General features: G+C 44.6%; 1 protein-coding gene across 3 annotated transcripts in view; it reads left to right on the top strand.

Moving 5' to 3' along the window:
• Window positions 1–7,004: 7,004 nt before the first annotated feature.
• Window positions 7,005–20,253, top strand: part of LOC135557973 (heme transporter FLVCR2-like) — a 66,765-nt gene continuing 53,516 nt past the window's right edge. For 2 of the 3 annotated variants that reach the window (XM_064991719.1, XM_064991718.1), the window contains exons 1-2: window positions 7,005–8,167; window positions 19,918–20,059. In XM_064991719.1, coding sequence (XP_064847791.1) covers window positions 7,559–8,167; window positions 19,918–20,059 — 751 coding nt within the window. In that variant the 5' untranslated portion in view covers window positions 7,005–7,558. The remainder of the gene's footprint in view (window positions 8,168–19,917; window positions 20,060–20,253) is intronic. The other variant, XR_010458290.1, reaches the window with a different exon arrangement.

Below are 20,253 nucleotides of genomic sequence, written 5' to 3'. Positions count from 1 at the left end.
GCAGTTTTTTCCGACCCTGAGCAAACATCAGGTCTGCGAAGGGCAAACATGAACATTGTGAAAATTCTGTGCAACTTCCAGCGTGCCTTTATTGTGAACACTGAGGATGTACCTGCTTTAAGTTAGTTTTACTGTGAACACTGAGGCTGTACCTGCTTTAAGTTACAGTTTTACTGTGAACACTGAGGCTGTACCCGCTTTAAGTTACAGTTTTACTGTGAACACTGAGGCTGTACCTGCTTTAAGTTACAGTTTGACTGTGAACACTGAGGCTGTACCCGCTTTAAGTTACAGTTTTACTGTGAACACTGAGGCTGTACCTGCTTTAAGTTACAGTTTGACTGTGAACACTGAGGCTGTACCCGCTTTAAGTTACAGTTTTACTGTGAACACTGAGGCTGGACCTGCTTTAAGTTACAGTTTTACTGTGAACACTGAGGCTCTACCTGCTTTAAGTTACAGTTTTACTGTGAACACTGAGGCTGGACCTGCTTTAAGTTACAGTTTTACTGTGAACACTGAGGCTGTACCCACTTTAAGTTACAGTTTTACTGTGAACACTGAGGCTGTCCCCACTTTAAGTTACAGTTTTACTGTGAACACTGAGGCTGTACCCACTTTAAGTTACAGTTTTACTGTGAACACTGAGGCTGTACCTGCTTTAAGTTACAGTTTTACTGTGAACACTGAGGCTGTACCTGCTTTAAGTTACAGTTTGACTGTGAACACTGAGGCTGTACCTGCTTTAAGTTACAGTTTGACTGTGAACACTGAGGCTGTACCCGCTTTAAGTTACAGTTTTACTGTGAACACTGAGGCTGTACCTGCTTTAAGTTACAGTTTGACTGTGAACACTGAGGCTGTACCCGCTTTAAGTTACAGTTTTACTGTGAACACTGAGGCTGTACCTGCTTTAAGTTACAGTTTGACTGTGAACACTGAGGCTGTACCCACTTTAAGTTACAGTTTGACTGTGAACACTGAGGCTGTACCCACTTTAAGTTACAGTTTTACTGTGAACACTGAGGCTGTACCTGCTTTAAGCTACAGTTTTACTGTGAACACTGAGGCTGTACCTGCTTTAAGCTACAGTTTTACTGTGAACACTGAGGCTGTACCCGCTTTAAGTTACAGTTTTACTGTGAACACTGAGGCTGTACCTGCTTTAAGTTACAGTTTGACTGTGAACACTGAGGCTGTACCCGCTTTAAGTTACAGTTTTACTGTGAACACTGAGGCTGTACCTGCTTTAAGTTACAGTTTGACTGTGAACACTGAGGCTGTACCCACTTTAAGTTACAGTTTGACTGTGAACACTGAGGCTGTACCCACTTTAAGTTACAGTTTTACTGTGAACACTGAGGCTGTACCCGCTTTAAGTTACAGTTTTACTGTGAACACTGAGGCTGTACCCACTTTAAGTTACAGTTTTAACAGTGGCCAAGTAGGCTACTGTGTCTGTTTGATCCTAATGTAGTCCTATCAGAGTGGCCTACCATCAAAACCAATGGAGAAAATGCATCCCATAACATTTTAACATGGAAACAGCTGTTCTATCATTCAGACTATAGTAGCTGCCAATGTGTGGTGTTCAATGTAGGACTACATTCCATGAGACTTTTGAGGGGGAAAAAATCCATGCAGAGTTTGACATTAACCTGTTCATCCACTTGTCCTTCAGACAAGGAGGTGACCGAAAATGTTGTGTTGTTTGATGCAAGACACCTCTTTACAAAATAAAATGCATTATTTTTCCCATAGCATTATTACAGAGAATCAGACAAATTATACTACCCCTCTGCCTATTGGCTACTGAGCTTATTCAAGCCTGTCTTAAAATACAACACTGTCCCTTTAAGACAAAAAAAAAAAAGTCTGTTTATCTGACTTACTTTTCAAAGATGTCTAGAAATGTGCACGTAATGTACACGTAATGTGCTCTTGTAGGAAGCAATCCCTCTCCTATTGCTGACTACAAATGACATATTACCGGGCTAATAACTCACCAGCTAGCAAAGATTATGAACACAATGTGCACACGTAGCTGTATGCAGCTCTCACTTCGATCTCAAAACAAATGCATCATAAGGCTCCCGAGCGGCACAGTGGTAGAGGCATCACTACAGACCCTGGTTCGATCCCGGGCTGTGTCACAAACGGCTGTGATCGGGAGTCCCGTAGGGCGGTGTAGAATTGGCCCAGTGTCGTCCGAGTTAGGGGATGGTTCTGACCGGGGTAGACCGTCATTGTAAAATAAGAATTTGTTCTTAACTGACTTGCCTTAGTTAAATAAAGGTTAAATTAAAAATAAATAAAACAAATCTACTTATGACCACAGCTGTAAACACAATCCAGTTCAATGTATATGACACAGATCCATAAATGGCATTAGTTTATTTTCATATAGGACTACTGCAGCTCTGATTGGCTATGCCCAGTGGTGGAAAAATACCCCGATTGTCATATTTGAGTAAAAGTAAAGATACTGTAATAACAATGACTCAAGTAAAAGGGAAAGTCACCCAGTAAAATACTACTTGAGTAAAAATCCAAAAGTATTTGGTTTAAAATCTACTTAAGTACCAAAAGTAAATGTCATTGTTAAAATATACTTAAGTATCAAAAGTAAAAGTATAAATCATTTCAAATTCATAATCAAACCATATGGCACCATTTTCTAGTTTTTTATTTATTTACGGATAGCCTGGGGAACACTCCAACACTCATACATCATTTACAGACAGCCAGGGGAACACTCCAACACTCAGACATAATTTACAGATAGCCAGGGGAACACTCCAACACTCAGACATCATTTACAGACAGCCAGGGGAACACTCCAACACCCAGACATAATTTACAGATAGCTCGGGGAACACTCCAACACTCAGACATCATTTACAGATAGCTAGGGGCACACTCCAACACTCAGACATCATTACAGATAGCTAGGGGCACACTCCAACACTCAGATATCATTTACAGATAGCTAGGGGCACACTCCAACACTCAGATATCATTTACAGATAGCTCGGGGAACACTCCAACACTCAGACATCATTTACAGATAGCCAGGGGAACACTCCAACACTCAGACATAATTTACAGATAGCCAGGGGAACACTCCAACACTCAGACATCATTTACAGATAGCTAGGGGCACACTCCAACACTCAGACATCATTTACAGATAGCTAGGGGCACACTCCAACACTCAGACATCATTTACAGACAGCCAGGGGAACACTCCAACACTCAGACATCATTTACAGATAGCTAGGGGAACACTCCAACACTCAGACATAATTTACAGATAGCTAGGGGCACACTCCAACACTCAGACATCATTTACAGATAGGTAGGAGTACACTCCAACACTCCAACACTCAGACATCATTTACAGATAGCCAGGGGTACAATCCAACACTCAGACATTACTTACAGATAGCCAGGGGAACACTCCAACACTCAGACATCATTTACAGATAGCCAGGGGAACACTCAGACATCATTACAGATAGCTAGGGGCACACTCCAACACTCAGACATCATTACAGATAGCTAGGGGCACACTCCAACACTCAGACATCATTTACAGATAGCTAGGGGCACACTCCAACACTCAGACATCATTTACAGATAGCTAGGGGCATACTCCAACACTCAGACATAATTTACAGATAGCTAGGGGAACACTCCAACACTCAGACATCATTTACAGATAGCTAGGGGCATACTCCAACACCCAGACATCATTTACAGATAGCTAGGAGTACACTCCAACACTCCAACACTCAGACATCATTTACAGATAGCTAGGGGCACACTCCAACCCCTCAGACATAATTTACAAATGAGGCCAGTGTTTAGTGAGTCCGCCAGATCAGGGGTAGTAGGGTTGACTAGGAATGTTCTCTTGATAAGTGAGTGAATTAGACCATTTTCCTGTCCTGCTAAGCATTCAAAATATAACGAGTACATTTTTGTGTCAGGGAAAATGTAAAAAGTACATACATTTCTTTAGGAATGTAAAGTGAAGTAAAAGTACAATGAGTCAAAAAATATAAATAGTAAAGTACTTAAGTAGTACTTTCAAGTATTTTTACTTAAGTACTTTACACCACTGCCTATGCCTCACCGGTCTGGAGAATGTGGTGAGTCATTCACAATATAATTATATTCCTATGCATTCTGCTTACAACAAAATATCTTTCATGTTTCAGAATGTTGCATCGAAGTGGTTAATATTGGCGTTTGATTCGATCACAATTGCCACAGTAAAAGGAAAACGTTGATAGTGTTAATTAAAAGGGGAAAACTCAAGAACAGTTGAATGAAGTTCAATCTCCTGCTTCTCTTTGTGGGCAGATATTTCTTCAGCACTCTATATGGCAGTCTCGTGGGAGCTGTATGGCAGTCTCGTGGGAGCTGTGTGTCAGTCTCGTGGGAGCTGTGTGTCAGTCTCGTGGGAGCTGTGCAGCAGTCTCGTGGGAGCTGTGTATCAGTCTCGTGGGAGCTGTATGGCAGTCTCATGGGAGCTGTATGGCAGTCTCGTGGGAGCTGTGCATCAGTCTTGTGGGAGCTGTATGGCAGTCTCGTGGGAGCTGTGCAGCAGTCTCATGGGAGCTGTATGGCAGTCTCGTGGGAGCTGTATGTCAGTCTTGTGGGAGCTGTATGGCAGTCTTGTGGGAGCTGTATGGCAGTCTCGTGGGAGCTGTATGGCAGTCTCATGGTAGCTTTGCGGCAGTCTCGTGGGAGTTGTATGGCAGTCTCATGGTAGCTTTGCGGCAGTCTCGTGGGAGCTGTATAGCAGTCTCATGGGAGCTGTGCGGCAGTCTCATGGTAGCTTTGCGGCACTCTAGTGGGAGCTGTATGGCAGTCTCGTGGTAGCTTTGCGGCAGTCTCGTGGGAGCTGTATGGCAGTCTTGTGGGAGCTATGCGTCAGTCTCGTGGGAGCTGTGCGTCAGTCTCATGGTAGCTTTGCGTCAGTCTCGTGGGAGCTGTATGTCAGTCTCATGGGAGCTGTGTGTCAGTCTCGTGGGAGCTGTATGGCAGTCTCATGTGAGCTGTGTGTCAGTCTCGTGGGAGCTGTGCATCAGTCTCGTGGGAGCTGTGCATCAGTCTCGTGGGAGCTGTATGGCAGTCTCATGGGAGCTGTATGTCAGTCTCGTGGGAGCTGTATGTCAGTCTCGTGGGAGCTGTATGGCAGTCTCGTGGGAGCTGTGAAGTCAGTCTCGTGGGAGCTGTATGGCAGTCTCGTGGGAGCTGTATGGCAGTCTCGTGGGAGCTATGCGTCAGTCTCATGGGAGCTGTATGGCAGTCTCATGGGAGCTGTGTGTCAGTCTCATGGGAGCTGTGTGTCAGTCTCGTGGGAGCTGTATGGCAGTCTCATGGGAGCTGTATGGCAGTCTCGTGGGAGCTGTATGGCAGTCTCATGGTAGCTGTGTGTCAGTCTCGTGGGAGCTGTGCAGCAGTCTCGTGGGAGCTGTGTATCAGTCTCGTGGGAGGTGTATGGCAGTCTCATGGGAGCTGTATGGCAGTCTCGTGGGAGCTGTGCATCAGTCTTGTGGGAGCTGTATGGCAGTCTCGTGGGAGCTGTGCAGCAGTCTCATGGGAGCTGTATGGCAGTCTCGTGGGAGCTGTATGTCAGTCTTGTGGGAGCTGTATGGCAGTCTTGTGGGAGCTGTATGGCAGTCTCGTGGGAGTTGTATGGCAGTCTCATGGTAGCTTTGCGGCAGTCTCGTGGGAGCTGTATGGCAGTCTCATGGGAGCTGTATGGCAGTCTCGTGGGAGCTGTATGGCAGTCTCATGGTAGCTTTGCGGCATTCTCATGGGAGCTGTGTGTCAGTCTCATGGGAGCTGTGTGTCAGTCTCGTGGGAGCTGTATGGCAGTCTCATGGGAGCTGTATGGCAGTCTCGTGGGAGCTGTATGGCAGTCTCATGGTAGCTTTGCGGCATTCTCGTGGGAGCTGTATGGCAGTCTCATGGGAGCTGTGCGGCAGTCTCATGGTAGCTTTGCGGCAGTCTCGTGGGAGCTGTATGGCAGTCTCATGGGAGCTTTGCGGCAGTCTCATGGTAGCTTTGCGGCAGTCTCGTGGGAGCTGTATGGCAGTCTCATGGGAGCTTTGCGGCAGTCTCATGGTAGCTTTGCGGCAGTCTCGTGGGAGCTGTATGGCAGTCTCATGGGAGCTTTGCGGCAGTCTCATGGGAGCTGTGCGGCAGTCTCGGGGCTGCAGCACGTCTGCTAAAACATGCAAGTTTAGAGGGAACATTGGGTGGAAGCCTCATGTTTTCAGACCAATGGTCGCTTTACATTTTATGAACATGTAACATAACATGATCTATTCCAATTCCAGTGCCATTTTCAATGTTATTCTATTATATGCTATTATATTCCATTCTATTCTATTATATTCCAGCTCCATATTATATTATATTGTAATATACTCTATTGTATTGTATTCCATTTTATCTTGGGTCAGTGGATGGTGCTTTGTGGAAGTGTGTTGTATAGCCTATGTCACCAACAGCAGAAATAGCATTTTGTCATTGATAGTAGAATAATTTTAGTCGGCAACCAAAGTCGGATGTTCGGTTGCAAAATGTAGCTCCTCCTCCTCGGTCGTGCCCAATTTCAACACAGACGGCAGTGAGGGTTCATTGGGTAGTGGGTTGGTTGGCCCTACGTGGTGACGTAAACGGGCGTTTACATTGGAAAAGTTCGTTTTGCATGGCCCTGTGGCCCGTCTCAGCGGAGTTTAAATGTTTTAAAACAAAGGTGTCAAACTCATTCCACGGAGGGCCGAGTGTCGGTGGGTTTGCGTTCTTCCCTTGTACTTGAGTGATAAATTAAGTTCAGTAATTTGTAAGGAATTCCTCACACCTGGTGGTCTTGGGCTGGAATTGAAAGGGAAAAACAAAACCTTGCAGCCCACAGGCCATCCATGGAATGACTTTGTCACGCCTGTTTTAGACCATCCCATTATTGGTCCTTCAAGGAAATCTCCACCCACCCGAGACAGCTGGCCATGCAAAACGAACTGGCCCATTGATACTTCGCTCGACGCTGAACAGAATGACATCTCCCTACATTATTTAAAAACAAATGTTTGGCTATATTTGTTGAGTTTGAACTCCTTGTGAAAGTAGGCTACTGTTTTGTCAACTTCAGCACAACGGGAACAGGAAAAAGTGCGCCTATGCAGGCTACTTGTAATGTAGTCTATGCGTGACTTGTCGAGTTTACCCTTTGCAAAGCGAATTATTTAATGGTTGTTTAGCGAACCGAAACGTCACATTTTCATCTCGGGGAATGCCTTTACTTAAAACTACTTTATTTGCTAACGTGGCATCAAATAGAGAGTGGTGTCGGTTGTAGTTTCTGATTGGTGAGTGGTGGTGTAGCTGGTTTGGCTTGTGTCCCAAAACTAGAGAACTGTCAAAAGATCTGGGAGCTGTCGCATAGTTCAAGCTGGTCCGAACTCTCACTAAAATGTAAGAGCGAGGCATACGTGTCTGTATTGTATTCACTTGCCCGTCTTAATTAGTAAACTTCAACATGAGCGGCGAAAATGAAAAACCCTCCTTGGTTTATGGCGAAATCAAAGACAATCAAAATGTGTTAGATCTGGAAAAAAATACAATTATGAAGTCTGCCGTTGACAGCGAGGACGTGTGCATGGAGCACAAGATACGACTCAACCAGAACGGGGACGATACAAACCAAACCATCAAACTATACAAGCGGCGATGGTTCATCGTGTTGCTATTCAGCTCGTATTCTCTCTGCAACTCGTTCCAATGGATCCAGTACGGAATTATCAACAACATTTTCATGAAGTTCTACGGTGTAGAGTCTTTCACTATAGATTGGATGTCTATGATATACATGTTGACTTACATCCCCTTCATATTCCCGGTCACCTGGCTACTGGATAAGAAGGGGCTCCGTGTCATTGCGCTGGTGGCTACAGCCATGAATTGCGCGGGGACTTGGATCAAAGTGACCAGTGTGAGACCCAACCTGTTCGCAGTCACCATGCTCGGACAGTTCTGTTGCTCCCTTGCGCAGGTGTTTATCCTTGGGATGCCGTCGAAGATCGCCTCGGTGTGGTTTGGATCGGAGGAGGTGTCCACCGCTTGCTCCATCGGGGTCTTCGGAAACCAGGTATGTTATGTAGTCTAAGGTCAGATACATTCAAAAGTAATTGCAGATGTAGCTATTTGTTTATGTAGTCGGTCATTTTGCACTTTAAAAAAATGAGTAGTCACTTATCGGAATGTTAAAGATTACTCCACCGTGTGTCCATTTGGCCCAGTTGGGAATTGCGCAATTACGCAATACTCAAGCCACCGCTGGCCTATATCATCCTCTGCCCTCAAAGGTGTAAGGTCAATGTCATCACATGCATATTAATTTGTCCCATTGACGAGACTCCGAGAGAACAGTGTACAGTGTGAGTCTAGTCACAAATTTAAGCCACCATTAATTTTCTCTGAGCCTCAAAGGTGAACGTCACAGGTACAGATTTATTTGTCCCACTGACCAAATGACCTGGCTTGAGAGCTCAATGTATAGGGTTATCTATACCATAGCATAATCACAGGACATAAGCCCTCAGGGCACCATAACAATTTCAATGGAAACCTACTCTATTGATGGTTGAAGTGGGGAAACTAAACATTTCCATTTACTCCTCGAGACCTATGACCATTTGCCATGTAAGGTTCCTGTGTTGTTGAGATTCTAAGTTTGGACGCCATGCTTGCTGCTTCATTCAGTGCTGTGTTTAAGATCCATAGGTGCTGAACAAGGGAATCTCATATTGAGTGGCAGGGTAGCCTAGTGGTTAGAACGTTGGACTAGTATTTGCAAGTTCAAATCCCCGAGCTGACAAGGTACAAATCTGTCGTTCTGCCCCTGAACAGGCAGTTAACCCACTGTTCCTAGGACGTCATTGAAAATAAGAATTTGTTCTTAACTGACTTGCCTATTTTAAATAGGCACAGGCTCTGTGTGTAGTTAGATAGATAGATAGATAGATAGATATATATATATACATCTCTTTATATCACACGTGGGGGTACACTCAGTGGCACTGGAGTGAGAGAATCACCAGCTGTGTGAGGAAGATGAGACATTTCTCAGAGGACCCATCAAAAAAAACAAACATGGGCCTTAGAGACAATCCATAGGCCTAACCTTCTTGTAACAGGGAAGTCGACATCTCCGCGTAACACTTCTAAAGGATGTGTGTAACCGTATAACTTTAGACCGTCCCCTCGCCCATACCCGGCCGCGAACCAGGGACCCTCTGCACACATCAACAACAGTCACCCACGAAGCATCGTTACCCATCGCTCCACAAAAGCCGCGGCCCTTGCTGAGCAAGGGGAACCACTACTTCAAGGTCTCAGAGCAAGTGACGTCACCGATAGAAACGCTATTTAGCGCGCACCGCTAACTAGCTAGCCGTTTCACATCCGTTACATATGCATCTGATGAATCCACCGTAGGCCTATTTTACATGTTTTAAAAAAACATATCACCTGACATTGTTATGTTACAGGGAAGTTGACATTTCATATTTCAGCCTATCGCTACACAAGGCCCCCATATAGAGGCTATACACAGCGCCTTCGGAAAGTATTCGTACCACTTGACTTTTTCCTCATTGTTACGTTACACCTTTATTCTAATATTGCTGGGGATTCGTAAAAAAAAAAATCAGTCTATGCACAATACCCCATAATGACATCACAATACCCCATAATGACATCACAATACCCCATAATGACATCACAATACCCCCTAACTAACTAACTGCTACCTTGTTCAGCCCCGGCCTAATAACTGTTAGCTTGTTAGCACAGGCCTGCTAACCGTCTGAATCGCCGCGTCCCAACCACTCACCCATATCTACTTTCAATCTCTTTTCGATTTTTAATTCGATTATACCTTCCGGTAACCTGCCTCACCCAATGTGATACGGAATCGCTATTATTTTTAATTTTTAGAACACATTCAAGAACCTCCAGAAGCTAACTAGCTACAAGCTATTTAGTCATTGTTAGCCACTGCTAACGGCCTTTACCTTCTGCACAGCCAGCCAGTTTTCTTAACCTGGATAATACTCGCCAGTCTAGCTTCCCTGCTCCACCCACTGCTGCCCCCTGGACACTGATCACTTGGCTACATAGCTGATGCATGCTGGACTGTCCATTAATCACGGTACTCCACTCTGCTTGTTTATGTTTTTCAGTCGGCCCCAGCCGCACTCAGGCTCTGTGTGTAGTTAATCCGACCCTCCCAGCCTAGTCTACGCCATTTTACCTGCTGTTGTTGTGCTAGCTGATTAGCTGTTGTCTCACCTACTGTTTTAGCTACTGTTTTAGCTAGCTCTCCCAATTCAACACCTGTGATTACTGTATGCCTTGCTGTATGTCTCTCTCAAATGTCAATATGCCTTGTATACTGTTGTTCAGGTTAGTTATCATTGTTTTAGTTACAATGGAGCCCCTAGTTCCACTCTTCATACCCCTGATACCTCCTTTGTCCCACCTCCCACACATGCGGTGACCTCACCCATTACAACCAGCATGTCCAGAGATACAACCTCTCTCATCATCACCCAGTGCCTGGGCTTACCTCCGCTCTACCCGCACCCCACCATACCCCTGTCTGCGCATTATGCCTGAATATATTCCACCATGCCCAGAAATCTGCTCCTTTTATTCTCTGTCCCCAATGCTCTAGGCGACCAGTTTTGATAGCCTTTAGCCACACCCTCATACTACTACTCCTCTGTTCTGCGGGTGATGTGGAAGTAAACCCAGGCCCTGCATGTCCCCAGGCACCCTCATTTGTTGACTTCTGTGATCGAAAAAGCCTTGGTTTCATGCATGTCAACATCAGAAGCCTCCTCCCTAAGTTTGTTTTACTCACTGCTTTAGCACACTCTGCTAACCCTGATGTCCTTGCCGTGTCTGAATCCTGGCTCAGGAAGGCCACCCAAAATTTGGAGATTTCCATACCCAACTATAACATTTTCCGTCAAGATAGAACTGCCAAAGGGGGAGGAGTTAGCCTGCAAAGTAATGTCATACTTTCCAGGTCCATACCCAAACAGTTCGACCTACTAATTTTGAAAATGACTCTCTCCAGAAATAAGTCTCTCACTGTTGCCGCCTGCTACCGACCCCCCTCAGCTCCCAGCTGTGCCCTGGACACCATTTGTGAATTGATCGCCCCCCATCTAACTTCAGAGTTTGTTCTGTTAGGTGACCTAAATTGGGATATGCTTAACACCCCGGCAGTCCTACAATCTAAGCTAGATGCCCTCAATCTCACACAAATCATCAAGGAACCCACCAGGTACAACCCTAAATCAGTAAACAAGGGCACCCACATAGACGTCATCCTGACCAACTGGCCCTCCAAATACACCTCCGCTGTCTTCAACCAGGATCTCAGCGATCACTGCCTCATTGCCTGTATCCGCAATGGAGCCGCAGTCAAACGACCACCCCTCATCACTGTCAAACGCTCCCTAAAACACTTCTGTGAGCAGGCCTTTCTAATCGACCTGGCCCGGGTATCCTGGAAGGACATTGACCTCATCCCGTCAGTTGAGGATGCCTGGTCATTCTTTAAAAGTAACTTCCTCACCATTTTAGATAAGCATGCTCCGTTCAAAAAATGCAGAACTAAGAACAGATATAGCCCTTGGTTCACTCCAGACCTGACTGCCCTCGACCAGCACAAAAACATCCTGTGGCGGACTGCAATAGCATCGAATAGTCCCCGCGATATGCAACTGTTCAGGGAAGTCAGGAACCAATACACACAGTCAGTCAGGAAAGCTAAGGCCAGCTTCTTCAGGCAGAAATTTGCATCCTGTAGCTCCAACTCCAAAAAGTTCTGGGACACTGTGAAGTCCATGGAGAACAAGAGCACCTCCTCCCAGCTGCTCACTGCACTGAGGCTAGGTAACACGGTCACCACCGATAAATCCATGATTATCGAAAACTTCAACAAGCATTTCTCAACGGCTGGCCATGCCTTCCGCCTGGCTACTCCAACCTCGGCCAACAGCTCCGCCCCCCCCGCAGCTACTCGCCCAAGCCTCTCCAGGTTCTCCTTTACCCAAATCCAGATAGCAGATGTTCTGAAAGAGCTGCAAAACCTGGACCCGTACAAATCAGCTGGGCTTGACCTTCTGGACCCTCTATTTCTGAAACTATCTGCCGCCATTGTCGCAACCCCTATTACCAGCCTGTTCAACCTCTCTTTCATATCGTCTGAGATCCCCAAGGATTGGAAAGCTGCCGCAGTCATCCCCCTCTTCAAAGGGGGAGACACCCTGGACCCAAACTGCTACAGACCTATATCCATCCTGCCCTGCCTATCTAAGGTCTTCGAAAGCTAAGTCAATAAACAGGCCACTGACCATCTCGAATCCCACCGTACCTTCTCCGCTGTGCAATCTGGTTTCCGAGCCGGTCACGGGTGCACCTCAGCCACGCTCAAGGTCCTAAACGATATCATAACCGCCATCGATAAAAGACAGTACTGTGCAGCCGTCTTCATCGACCTTGCTAATGCTTTCGACTCTGTCAATCACCATATTCTTATCGGCAGACTCAGTAGCCTCGGTTTTTCTGATGACTGCCTTGCCTGGTTCACCAACTACTTTGCAGACAGAGTGCAGTGTGTCAAATCGGAGGGCATGCTGTCCGGTCCTCTGGCAGTCTCTATGGGGGTGCCACAGGGTTCAATCTCGGGCCGACTCTTTTCTCTGTATATATCAATGATGTTGCTCTTGCTGCGGGCGATTCCCTGATCCACCTCTACGCAGACGACACCATTCTATATACTTCCGGCCCGTCCTTGGACACTGTGCCATCTAACCTCCAAACGAGCTTCAATGCCATACAACACTCCTTCCGTGGCCTCCAACTGCTCTTAAACGCTAGTAAAACCAAATGCTTTTCAACCGTTCGCTGCCTGCACCCGCACGCCTGACCAGCATCACCACCCTGGATGGTTCCGACCTTGAATATGTGGACATCTATAAGTACCTAGGTGTCTGTCTAGACTGTAAACTCTCCTTCTAGACTCATATCAAACATCTCCAATCGAAAATCAAATCAAGAGTCTGCTTTCTATTCTGCAACAAAGCCTCCTTCACTCACTCCGCCAAACTTACCCTAGTAAAACGGACTATTCTACCGATCCTCGACTTCGGCGATGTCATCTACAAAATTGCTTCCAACACTCTACTCAGCAAACTGGATGCAGTTTATCACAGTGCCATCCGTTTTGTCACTAAAGCACCTTATACCACCCACCACTGCGACCTGTATGCTGTAGTCGGCTGGCCCTCGCTACATATTCGTCGCCAGACCCACTGGCTCCAGGTCATCTACAAGTCCATGCTAGGTAAAGCTCCGCCTTATCTCAGTTCACTGGTCACGATCGCAACGCCCACCTGTAGCATGCGCTCCAGCAGGTGTATCTCACTGATCATCCCTAAAGCCAAGACCTCATTTGGCCGCCTTTCGTTCCAGTTCTCTGCTGCCTGTGACTGGAACGAATTGCAAAAATCGCTGAAGTTGGAGACTTATCTCCCTCACCAACTTTAAACATTGCTATCTGAGCAGCTAACCGATCGCTGCAGCTGTACATAGTCTATCGGTAAATAGCCCACCCATTTTTACCTACCTCATCCCCATACTGTTTTTATTTATTTACCTTTCTGCTCTTTTGCACACCAATATCTCTACCTGTACATGACCATCTGATAATTTATCACTCCAGTGATAATCTGCAAAACTGTAATTATTCGCCTACCTCCTCATGCCTTTTGCACACAATGTATATAGACTCCCTTTTGTTTTTTACTGTGTTATTGACTTGTTAATCGTTTACTCCATGTGTAACTCTTTGTTGTTTGTTTACACTGCTATGCTTTATCTTGGCCAGGTTGCAGTTGCAAATGAGAACTTGTTCTCAACTAGCCTACCTGGTTAAATAAAGGTGAAATAAAAAAATGACAAAGCGAAAACAGTAAAAATATAATCACATTTCTAAAAAAACAACCAAGTATTCAGACCCTTTGCTATGAGACTTGAAATTGAGACTTGAAATTGAGCTCAGGTGCATCCTGTCTCTATTGATCATCCTTGAGATGTTTCTACAACTTGAATGGTGGTAAATTCAATTGATTGGACATGATTTGGAAAGGCACACACCTGTCCATGTAAGGTCCTACAGTTGACAGTACATGTCAGAGCAAAGATCAAGCCATGAGGTCGAAGGAACTGTCCATAGAGCTCCAAGACAGGATTGTGTCGAGGCACCGATCTGGGGAAGGGTACCAAAAACTGTCTGCAGCATTGAAGATCCCCAAGAACACCGTGGAATCCCAATCCATAATTCTTAAATGGAAGAAGTTTGGAACCACCAAGACTTCCTAGAGCTGGCTGCCCAGCCAAACTGAGCAATCTGGGGAGAAGGGCCTTGGTCAGGGATGTGACCAAGAACCTGATGGTCACTCTTACAGAGCTCCAGAGTTCCTCTGTAGAGATGGTTGCCCTTCTGGAAGGTTCTCCACCAATCAGGCCTTTATGGTAGTGGCCAGACAGAAGCCACTCCCTCCACAACCACCCGAACTCAACCCGATTGAGATGGTTTTGGGAGGAGTTGGAGTGAAGGAAAATCAGCCAACAAGTGCTCAGCATTCGTGGGAACTTCTTCAAGGCTATTGGAAAAGCATTCCAGGTGAAGCTGGTTGAGAGAATGCAAAGCTGTCATCAAGGCAAAGAGTGGCTACTTTGAAGAATCTCAAATATAAAATATATTTTGATATAACACTTGGTTGCTACATGATTCCTTATGTGTTATTTCATAGTTTTGATGTCTTCACTATAAATGTAAGGAAAAACCCTTGAATGAGTAGGTGACTCAACTTTTGTGTGTGTATTTTATAATACAATATAATCTACAATATAATCACAATCTGATTATCCCAGATAGTACTTATTCACAGTTGTGTACACTTCCTTAGCCTACACTGATGTGTCTCTTCTAAGTTATACAGCTAATATGGAAATATGTTAGGTAGAGCTGGTGTTCCAGTCCATTTGCCTAACTACTGAGTTGTTGCACATTAACAGAGTTGTCTTAATTCATCACATGTTGATTTGAAACGGACGGTGTAATTTAACCTCTGACCTCCTAGCTGGTGTTTTATGGAGTCTTTATCTTCTCGCATCAGATTTGTTATTTTCACAAATATTGTTTTTTATTTTTCTATCTTTTCTTATTCCTAGTTAGTTGAACTCTCATTTGCAGGCCCACAAATTAACTTTGAGATTCTGGTAATTAAAGAATGAGCCGGTTTTCTCTCTTTCTTATTTCACGTTCTCATTGTTACCTCATTGTTACCATGCAACGAGGTATCTCCGATGTGCTGGTGCCTTTTCCAAATAAGGAGGTGTAAAAAGAAAAGAACCAGCACGCTGCTTTCTCTAAAGTTATCATGAAGTAATTCACCGTAACCTCAGATAGTTTTCCCTTTTTTACATTTTTTTTTTAAAGAGAAGTTTACACATCCTATGAAGGCAATGATCTAACAATGAGAACGTGAAATGAGGGAAAACCGGCTCATTCTTTAATTACCAGCCTCAAAGTTGTTGACCGGGGTAGCCAGGTGGAATGCATGGCCAGTTGTAAAACATTTTTTTGTTGAAATTCTCTCGTGGATTTATCAGTGGTGAGTGTTTCCCAGCCTCAGTGCAGTAGCCAGCTGAGAGGAGGTGCTCTTATTCGCCATGGACTTTACAGTGTTCTGGAACTTTTTTGAGTTTGTGCTACAGGATGCAAATATGTTTGAAAAAGCTAGCCTTTGCTTTCCTAACTGCCTGTGTATATATATTATATATATATATTTCTTTTTTTTGGGGGGGGGGGTTACATCCTAACTACTTTTGAAACACATGCTGTGCCCTAAAGAAATGAATATGTAATGTTGTAATTATACTGACCAAAATATAAACAATTTCAAAAGATTTTACTGAGATACTGTTAATGTAAAGAAATCCGTCAATTGAAATCTATTCGTCTGGCCCTTGTCATGTGGTATCTATAGATTGGGCAGGGGCAACAGCCATGAGTGGGCCTGGGAGGGAATACCCAGAACATCAGAATTAGTTTATTTATTTATTGATTTCCCCCCCCCCAGACAGAAATTTAGTCAGCTGTCTGGGTGGCTGGTCACAGATGGGCCCCGCAGGTGAAGAAGCCAGATGTGGAGGTTCTGGGCTGGCATACGTGGTCTGCGGTTGTGATGCTGGGTGGAGGTACTGCCAAATTCACTGAAACAACGTTGATAAAGAAATTAACATTCAATTATCTGGCAACAGCTCTGGTGGACATTCCTGCAGTCAGCATGTTAATTGCACGCCCCTTCCGTGCAATGTGGTGTTGTGTGATACAACTGCACATTTGAGCCTTTTATTGTCCCCCAACACAAGGTCCACCTGATGCTAATTAGCATTTTCGAAATCAGTAAGTAAAGCCATAAATAGATAAGTCAACTTGTCCATGAGAGATTTACATGGTTCTCAACATCACACCAAGGTGAGCCGGCACACAACACAGCCTTTATTTGTAGTGTTTCTAAAATCCCCCATGGGGAAACATTTATGGTGGAAAAACGATTGGAGCCATTTCCCTGTTTTGACCGCTAGGTGTTATGGGTATTATGACTCGTACTGTGCTTCTCTATTGCAGCCAGCATTTATAGGTCAAAGTAACAACTCAAACGAACACGTCCCCCAGAAAAACGAATCATAACTCAAACTGCACATCGCTAATCTATGATCATTGATCTCCTTAAGAAGCTATCTTCCTTTCTTTCTGTGCCCCCAAAATGTTTGGATATACTGGTGAAGTTACCAGGTTATTAGCTAGCCAAGGAGGTAACATGCCCTGACAAAGAAGAAGGAAAAAAAAAGGTTAACAACGTTTATGTGCGAGTAGTTTTAGAACTGCCCACAACATGGTTTATGGATGGAAAAAAGCGTTCTCGGCGATCCTCTATTGGAAGATATAAAGTCTTGTGCCGGTAATATGGGATCTTTTGAGCTTGAAGCAAGCTGTTTTCACTGTAGTAATGGGCACTTTGAAACAACGGTACAGCAAGCCCTTTATCATTACAACAATTTTATTTTCATAGTCGCACAGTGCTCCCAAAATAAAACTCCTTGTCGCACTGCTAAATATTTTTTGCCCCCGTCATCCCCCTCAATTAGAGCCTTGACAACATATCCAAATGATTGATCAACACGGAGGTACTTTTTATGCTGTATGGTCCTCCCACTGCGACTTGGCGGCTACATGGTGGTGAATGTGCACGGTGATGAGCCGGATTTTTATTTATTTTTTCTCCTTTCCGGTAAATATCAAGGGTCTTCATTTTTTGACATGATGAGCGGTGTTTAGCTGCCAGTTAACAAATAGAAAAATAATCCTACTCTTAATCCATGTAAACCTAACGTGTCCACTTTATCAGCCAACTGCAAGTAGTCTACTAGAGTCTTTTTTTTTTTTTTTTTTTTTTTTTTTTTTAAATACCTAGCTATAGGCTTAGAGTTGGGTTGAATAGGTCACAGTGGCAAGAACTCTGTGACATCATCCGCTTTCTGAGTAGAATGGGTTTTTACTCTTTGGACCAAGGGGTCACATCTATGCATCTATTTTTTTTAATACTGCACTCAACACAGGTCTCCGTGAGAAAAGTCTTGTCATCGTTGTATCATATCGGTATTGAGCTCAATCGTCTAGGAAGCTCCAAGACCACTAGTGAGAGTGGATATTTGATCCCCTAAACGGGGTCACTGTCCCAAAGCATAAAGATGTATGATTTTGATCCTATTCTACCACATTATAATAAAGTTTCCAACTGTCTTTACACCGTTGGCTGGGAAAGTGTCCGATGTCAGTTTTTTTAAATGACTATCAGGTAAAATCAATTCAAATCACATGCTTGGTAAACAACCGGGGTAGATTAATAGTGTTGCTTAATGAAATGCTTCAAGCACACAAATTGGATCACGAGTCCAAATCAAGTATTCCAAACGGAGGGCACTTCTTGCATCTCTGTTTGTACATATTTTGAGAGTCAATGGAAGCTTCAAAGGAAAGTATGCAAAGAAATATGATGCATATCCATGTAAAAAAAATAACTAAATTGTATGCAACGTTTCTTGAAATCGATGTTGAGCTGAAGTGAGATAAAATAAACTTAGACGACGTTGCCTTTTCACATCTCATTTGTTGCCTGACTACAATATTTTATTTTGATACGTTAGTAAATGCTGTGTTAATTTTGGCATGTTTACCTGCCTACGTACCGTAGATCGTAAGCCCATAAGTCAATCGTGCTAACTGTCTAGCTACTACAGTCGTGGCCAAAAGTTGAGTGACACAATATATAACATTTCACAAATTCTGCTGCCTCAGTTTGTATGATGGCAATTTGCATATACTCCAGAATGTTATGACGAGTGATCAGATGAACTGTTCAATATCCAGTCGTATCTACTACATGGCCAAAAGTATGTGGGCACCCCTTCAAATTAGTGGATTCAGCTATTTCAGCCCACCCGTTGCTGACGGGTATAAAATCGAACACAGCCACGCAATCTCCATAGACAAACATTGGCAGTAGAATGGCCTTACTGAAGAGCTCAGTGACTTTCAATGTGGCACCGTCGTAGGATGCCACCTTTTCATATTTCTGCCCTGCTAGATCTGCCCCCGGTCAACTGTAAGTGCTGTTATTGTAAAGTGGAAACGTCTAGGAGCAACAACGGTTCAGCCGTGAAGTGGTAGGCCACACAAGATCATAGAATGGGACCACCGATAGTGCAGAAGCGAGTAAAAATGGTCTGTCCTCAGTTGCAACATTTACTACTGAGTTCCAAACTGCCTCTGGAAGCATAATCAGCACATTAACTGTTCGTGGGGAGCTTCATGAAATGGGTTTCCATGGCTGTAAAGTTTGGTGGAGGAGGAATAATGGGAGCTTGACCGAGCAGCTGCAAGGATCACCGTGCGTAATGCCAGGCGTTGGCTGGGGTGGTGTAAAGCTCTCCGCCATTGGACTCTGGCGCAGTGGAAATGCATTCTCTGGAGTGATGACTCACGCTTTACCATCTGTCAGTTCGCTGGACGAATCCGGGTTTGGCGGATGCCAGGAGAACACTACCTGCTTGAATGCATAGTGCCAACTGTAAAGTTTGGTGGAGGAGACCATTCTCTTCCAATGGTCTTGGGCTGTTTTTTTCATGGTTTGGGCTCGGCCCCTTAGTTCCAGTGAAGGGAAATCTTAATGCTACAGCATACAGTGACATTCTAGATTATTCTGTGCTTCCGACTTTGTGGCAACAGTTTGGGGAAGGCCCTTTCCTGTTTCAGCATGACACATTGTCGAGATCGGTGTAGAAGAACTTGACTGGCCTGCACAGAGGCCTGACCTCAACCCCATTGAACATCTTTGGGATGAATTGGAACGTAGACTACGAGCCAGGCCTAATCGCTCAACGTGTACAGTATGTCGTGGTCATATAGAGTCTCTATGGTTACATGACTTTGTGGTTTTCAAAAACTAGACTACACTTCTGGACATCTTTTTTTTGTTTTTTGAAGGGATGGACCAACATGCACTGAAGTATCAAGTTTGAGCCAGGTTCATTTTACACGGGTGTAGTGCTACTGTAACTTTAGAGTGAATGAAGAGCTGTCTGTCTGCCACACTTTGGCTGTCTCCAACATGCATCTCCACTATACATGTTTGTGTTTAGCTGTTTTTTAAAAGCTGTACTACTGTCTCTGTCTGTCTTCTCTTCCAGCTGGGTATAGCCATTGGGTTCCTGGTCCCTCCCATCCTGGTGCCTAACGTTGACGACATGGATCAGCTGGCCTATCACATCAGTATCATGTTCTACATCACAGCAGGAGTTGCTACACTGCTCTTCCTACTGGTTGTCATGGGTAACTATTATACACTTCTTATAATAATGCACTATGTAGCCTACAGTTTTACATATAGTGACAGGCATGGGTCTACACTCACTTCCTGTAGGCCCTATTCCAATAATGCACTGTAGCTTATCAATAGATCTGTATCTGCATTTTAAGGGCAAGATCAGGAACTTTATGTGAACATGTAGAGACTGATCTGGTTC

Source organism: Oncorhynchus masou, chromosome 16 (genome assembly GCF_036934945.1).
Source record: "Oncorhynchus masou masou isolate Uvic2021 chromosome 16, UVic_Omas_1.1, whole genome shotgun sequence".
NCBI classification, from domain to species: domain Eukaryota; kingdom Metazoa; phylum Chordata; class Actinopteri; order Salmoniformes; family Salmonidae; genus Oncorhynchus; species Oncorhynchus masou.
This window is presented reverse-complemented; position numbering and strand designations above follow the sequence as displayed.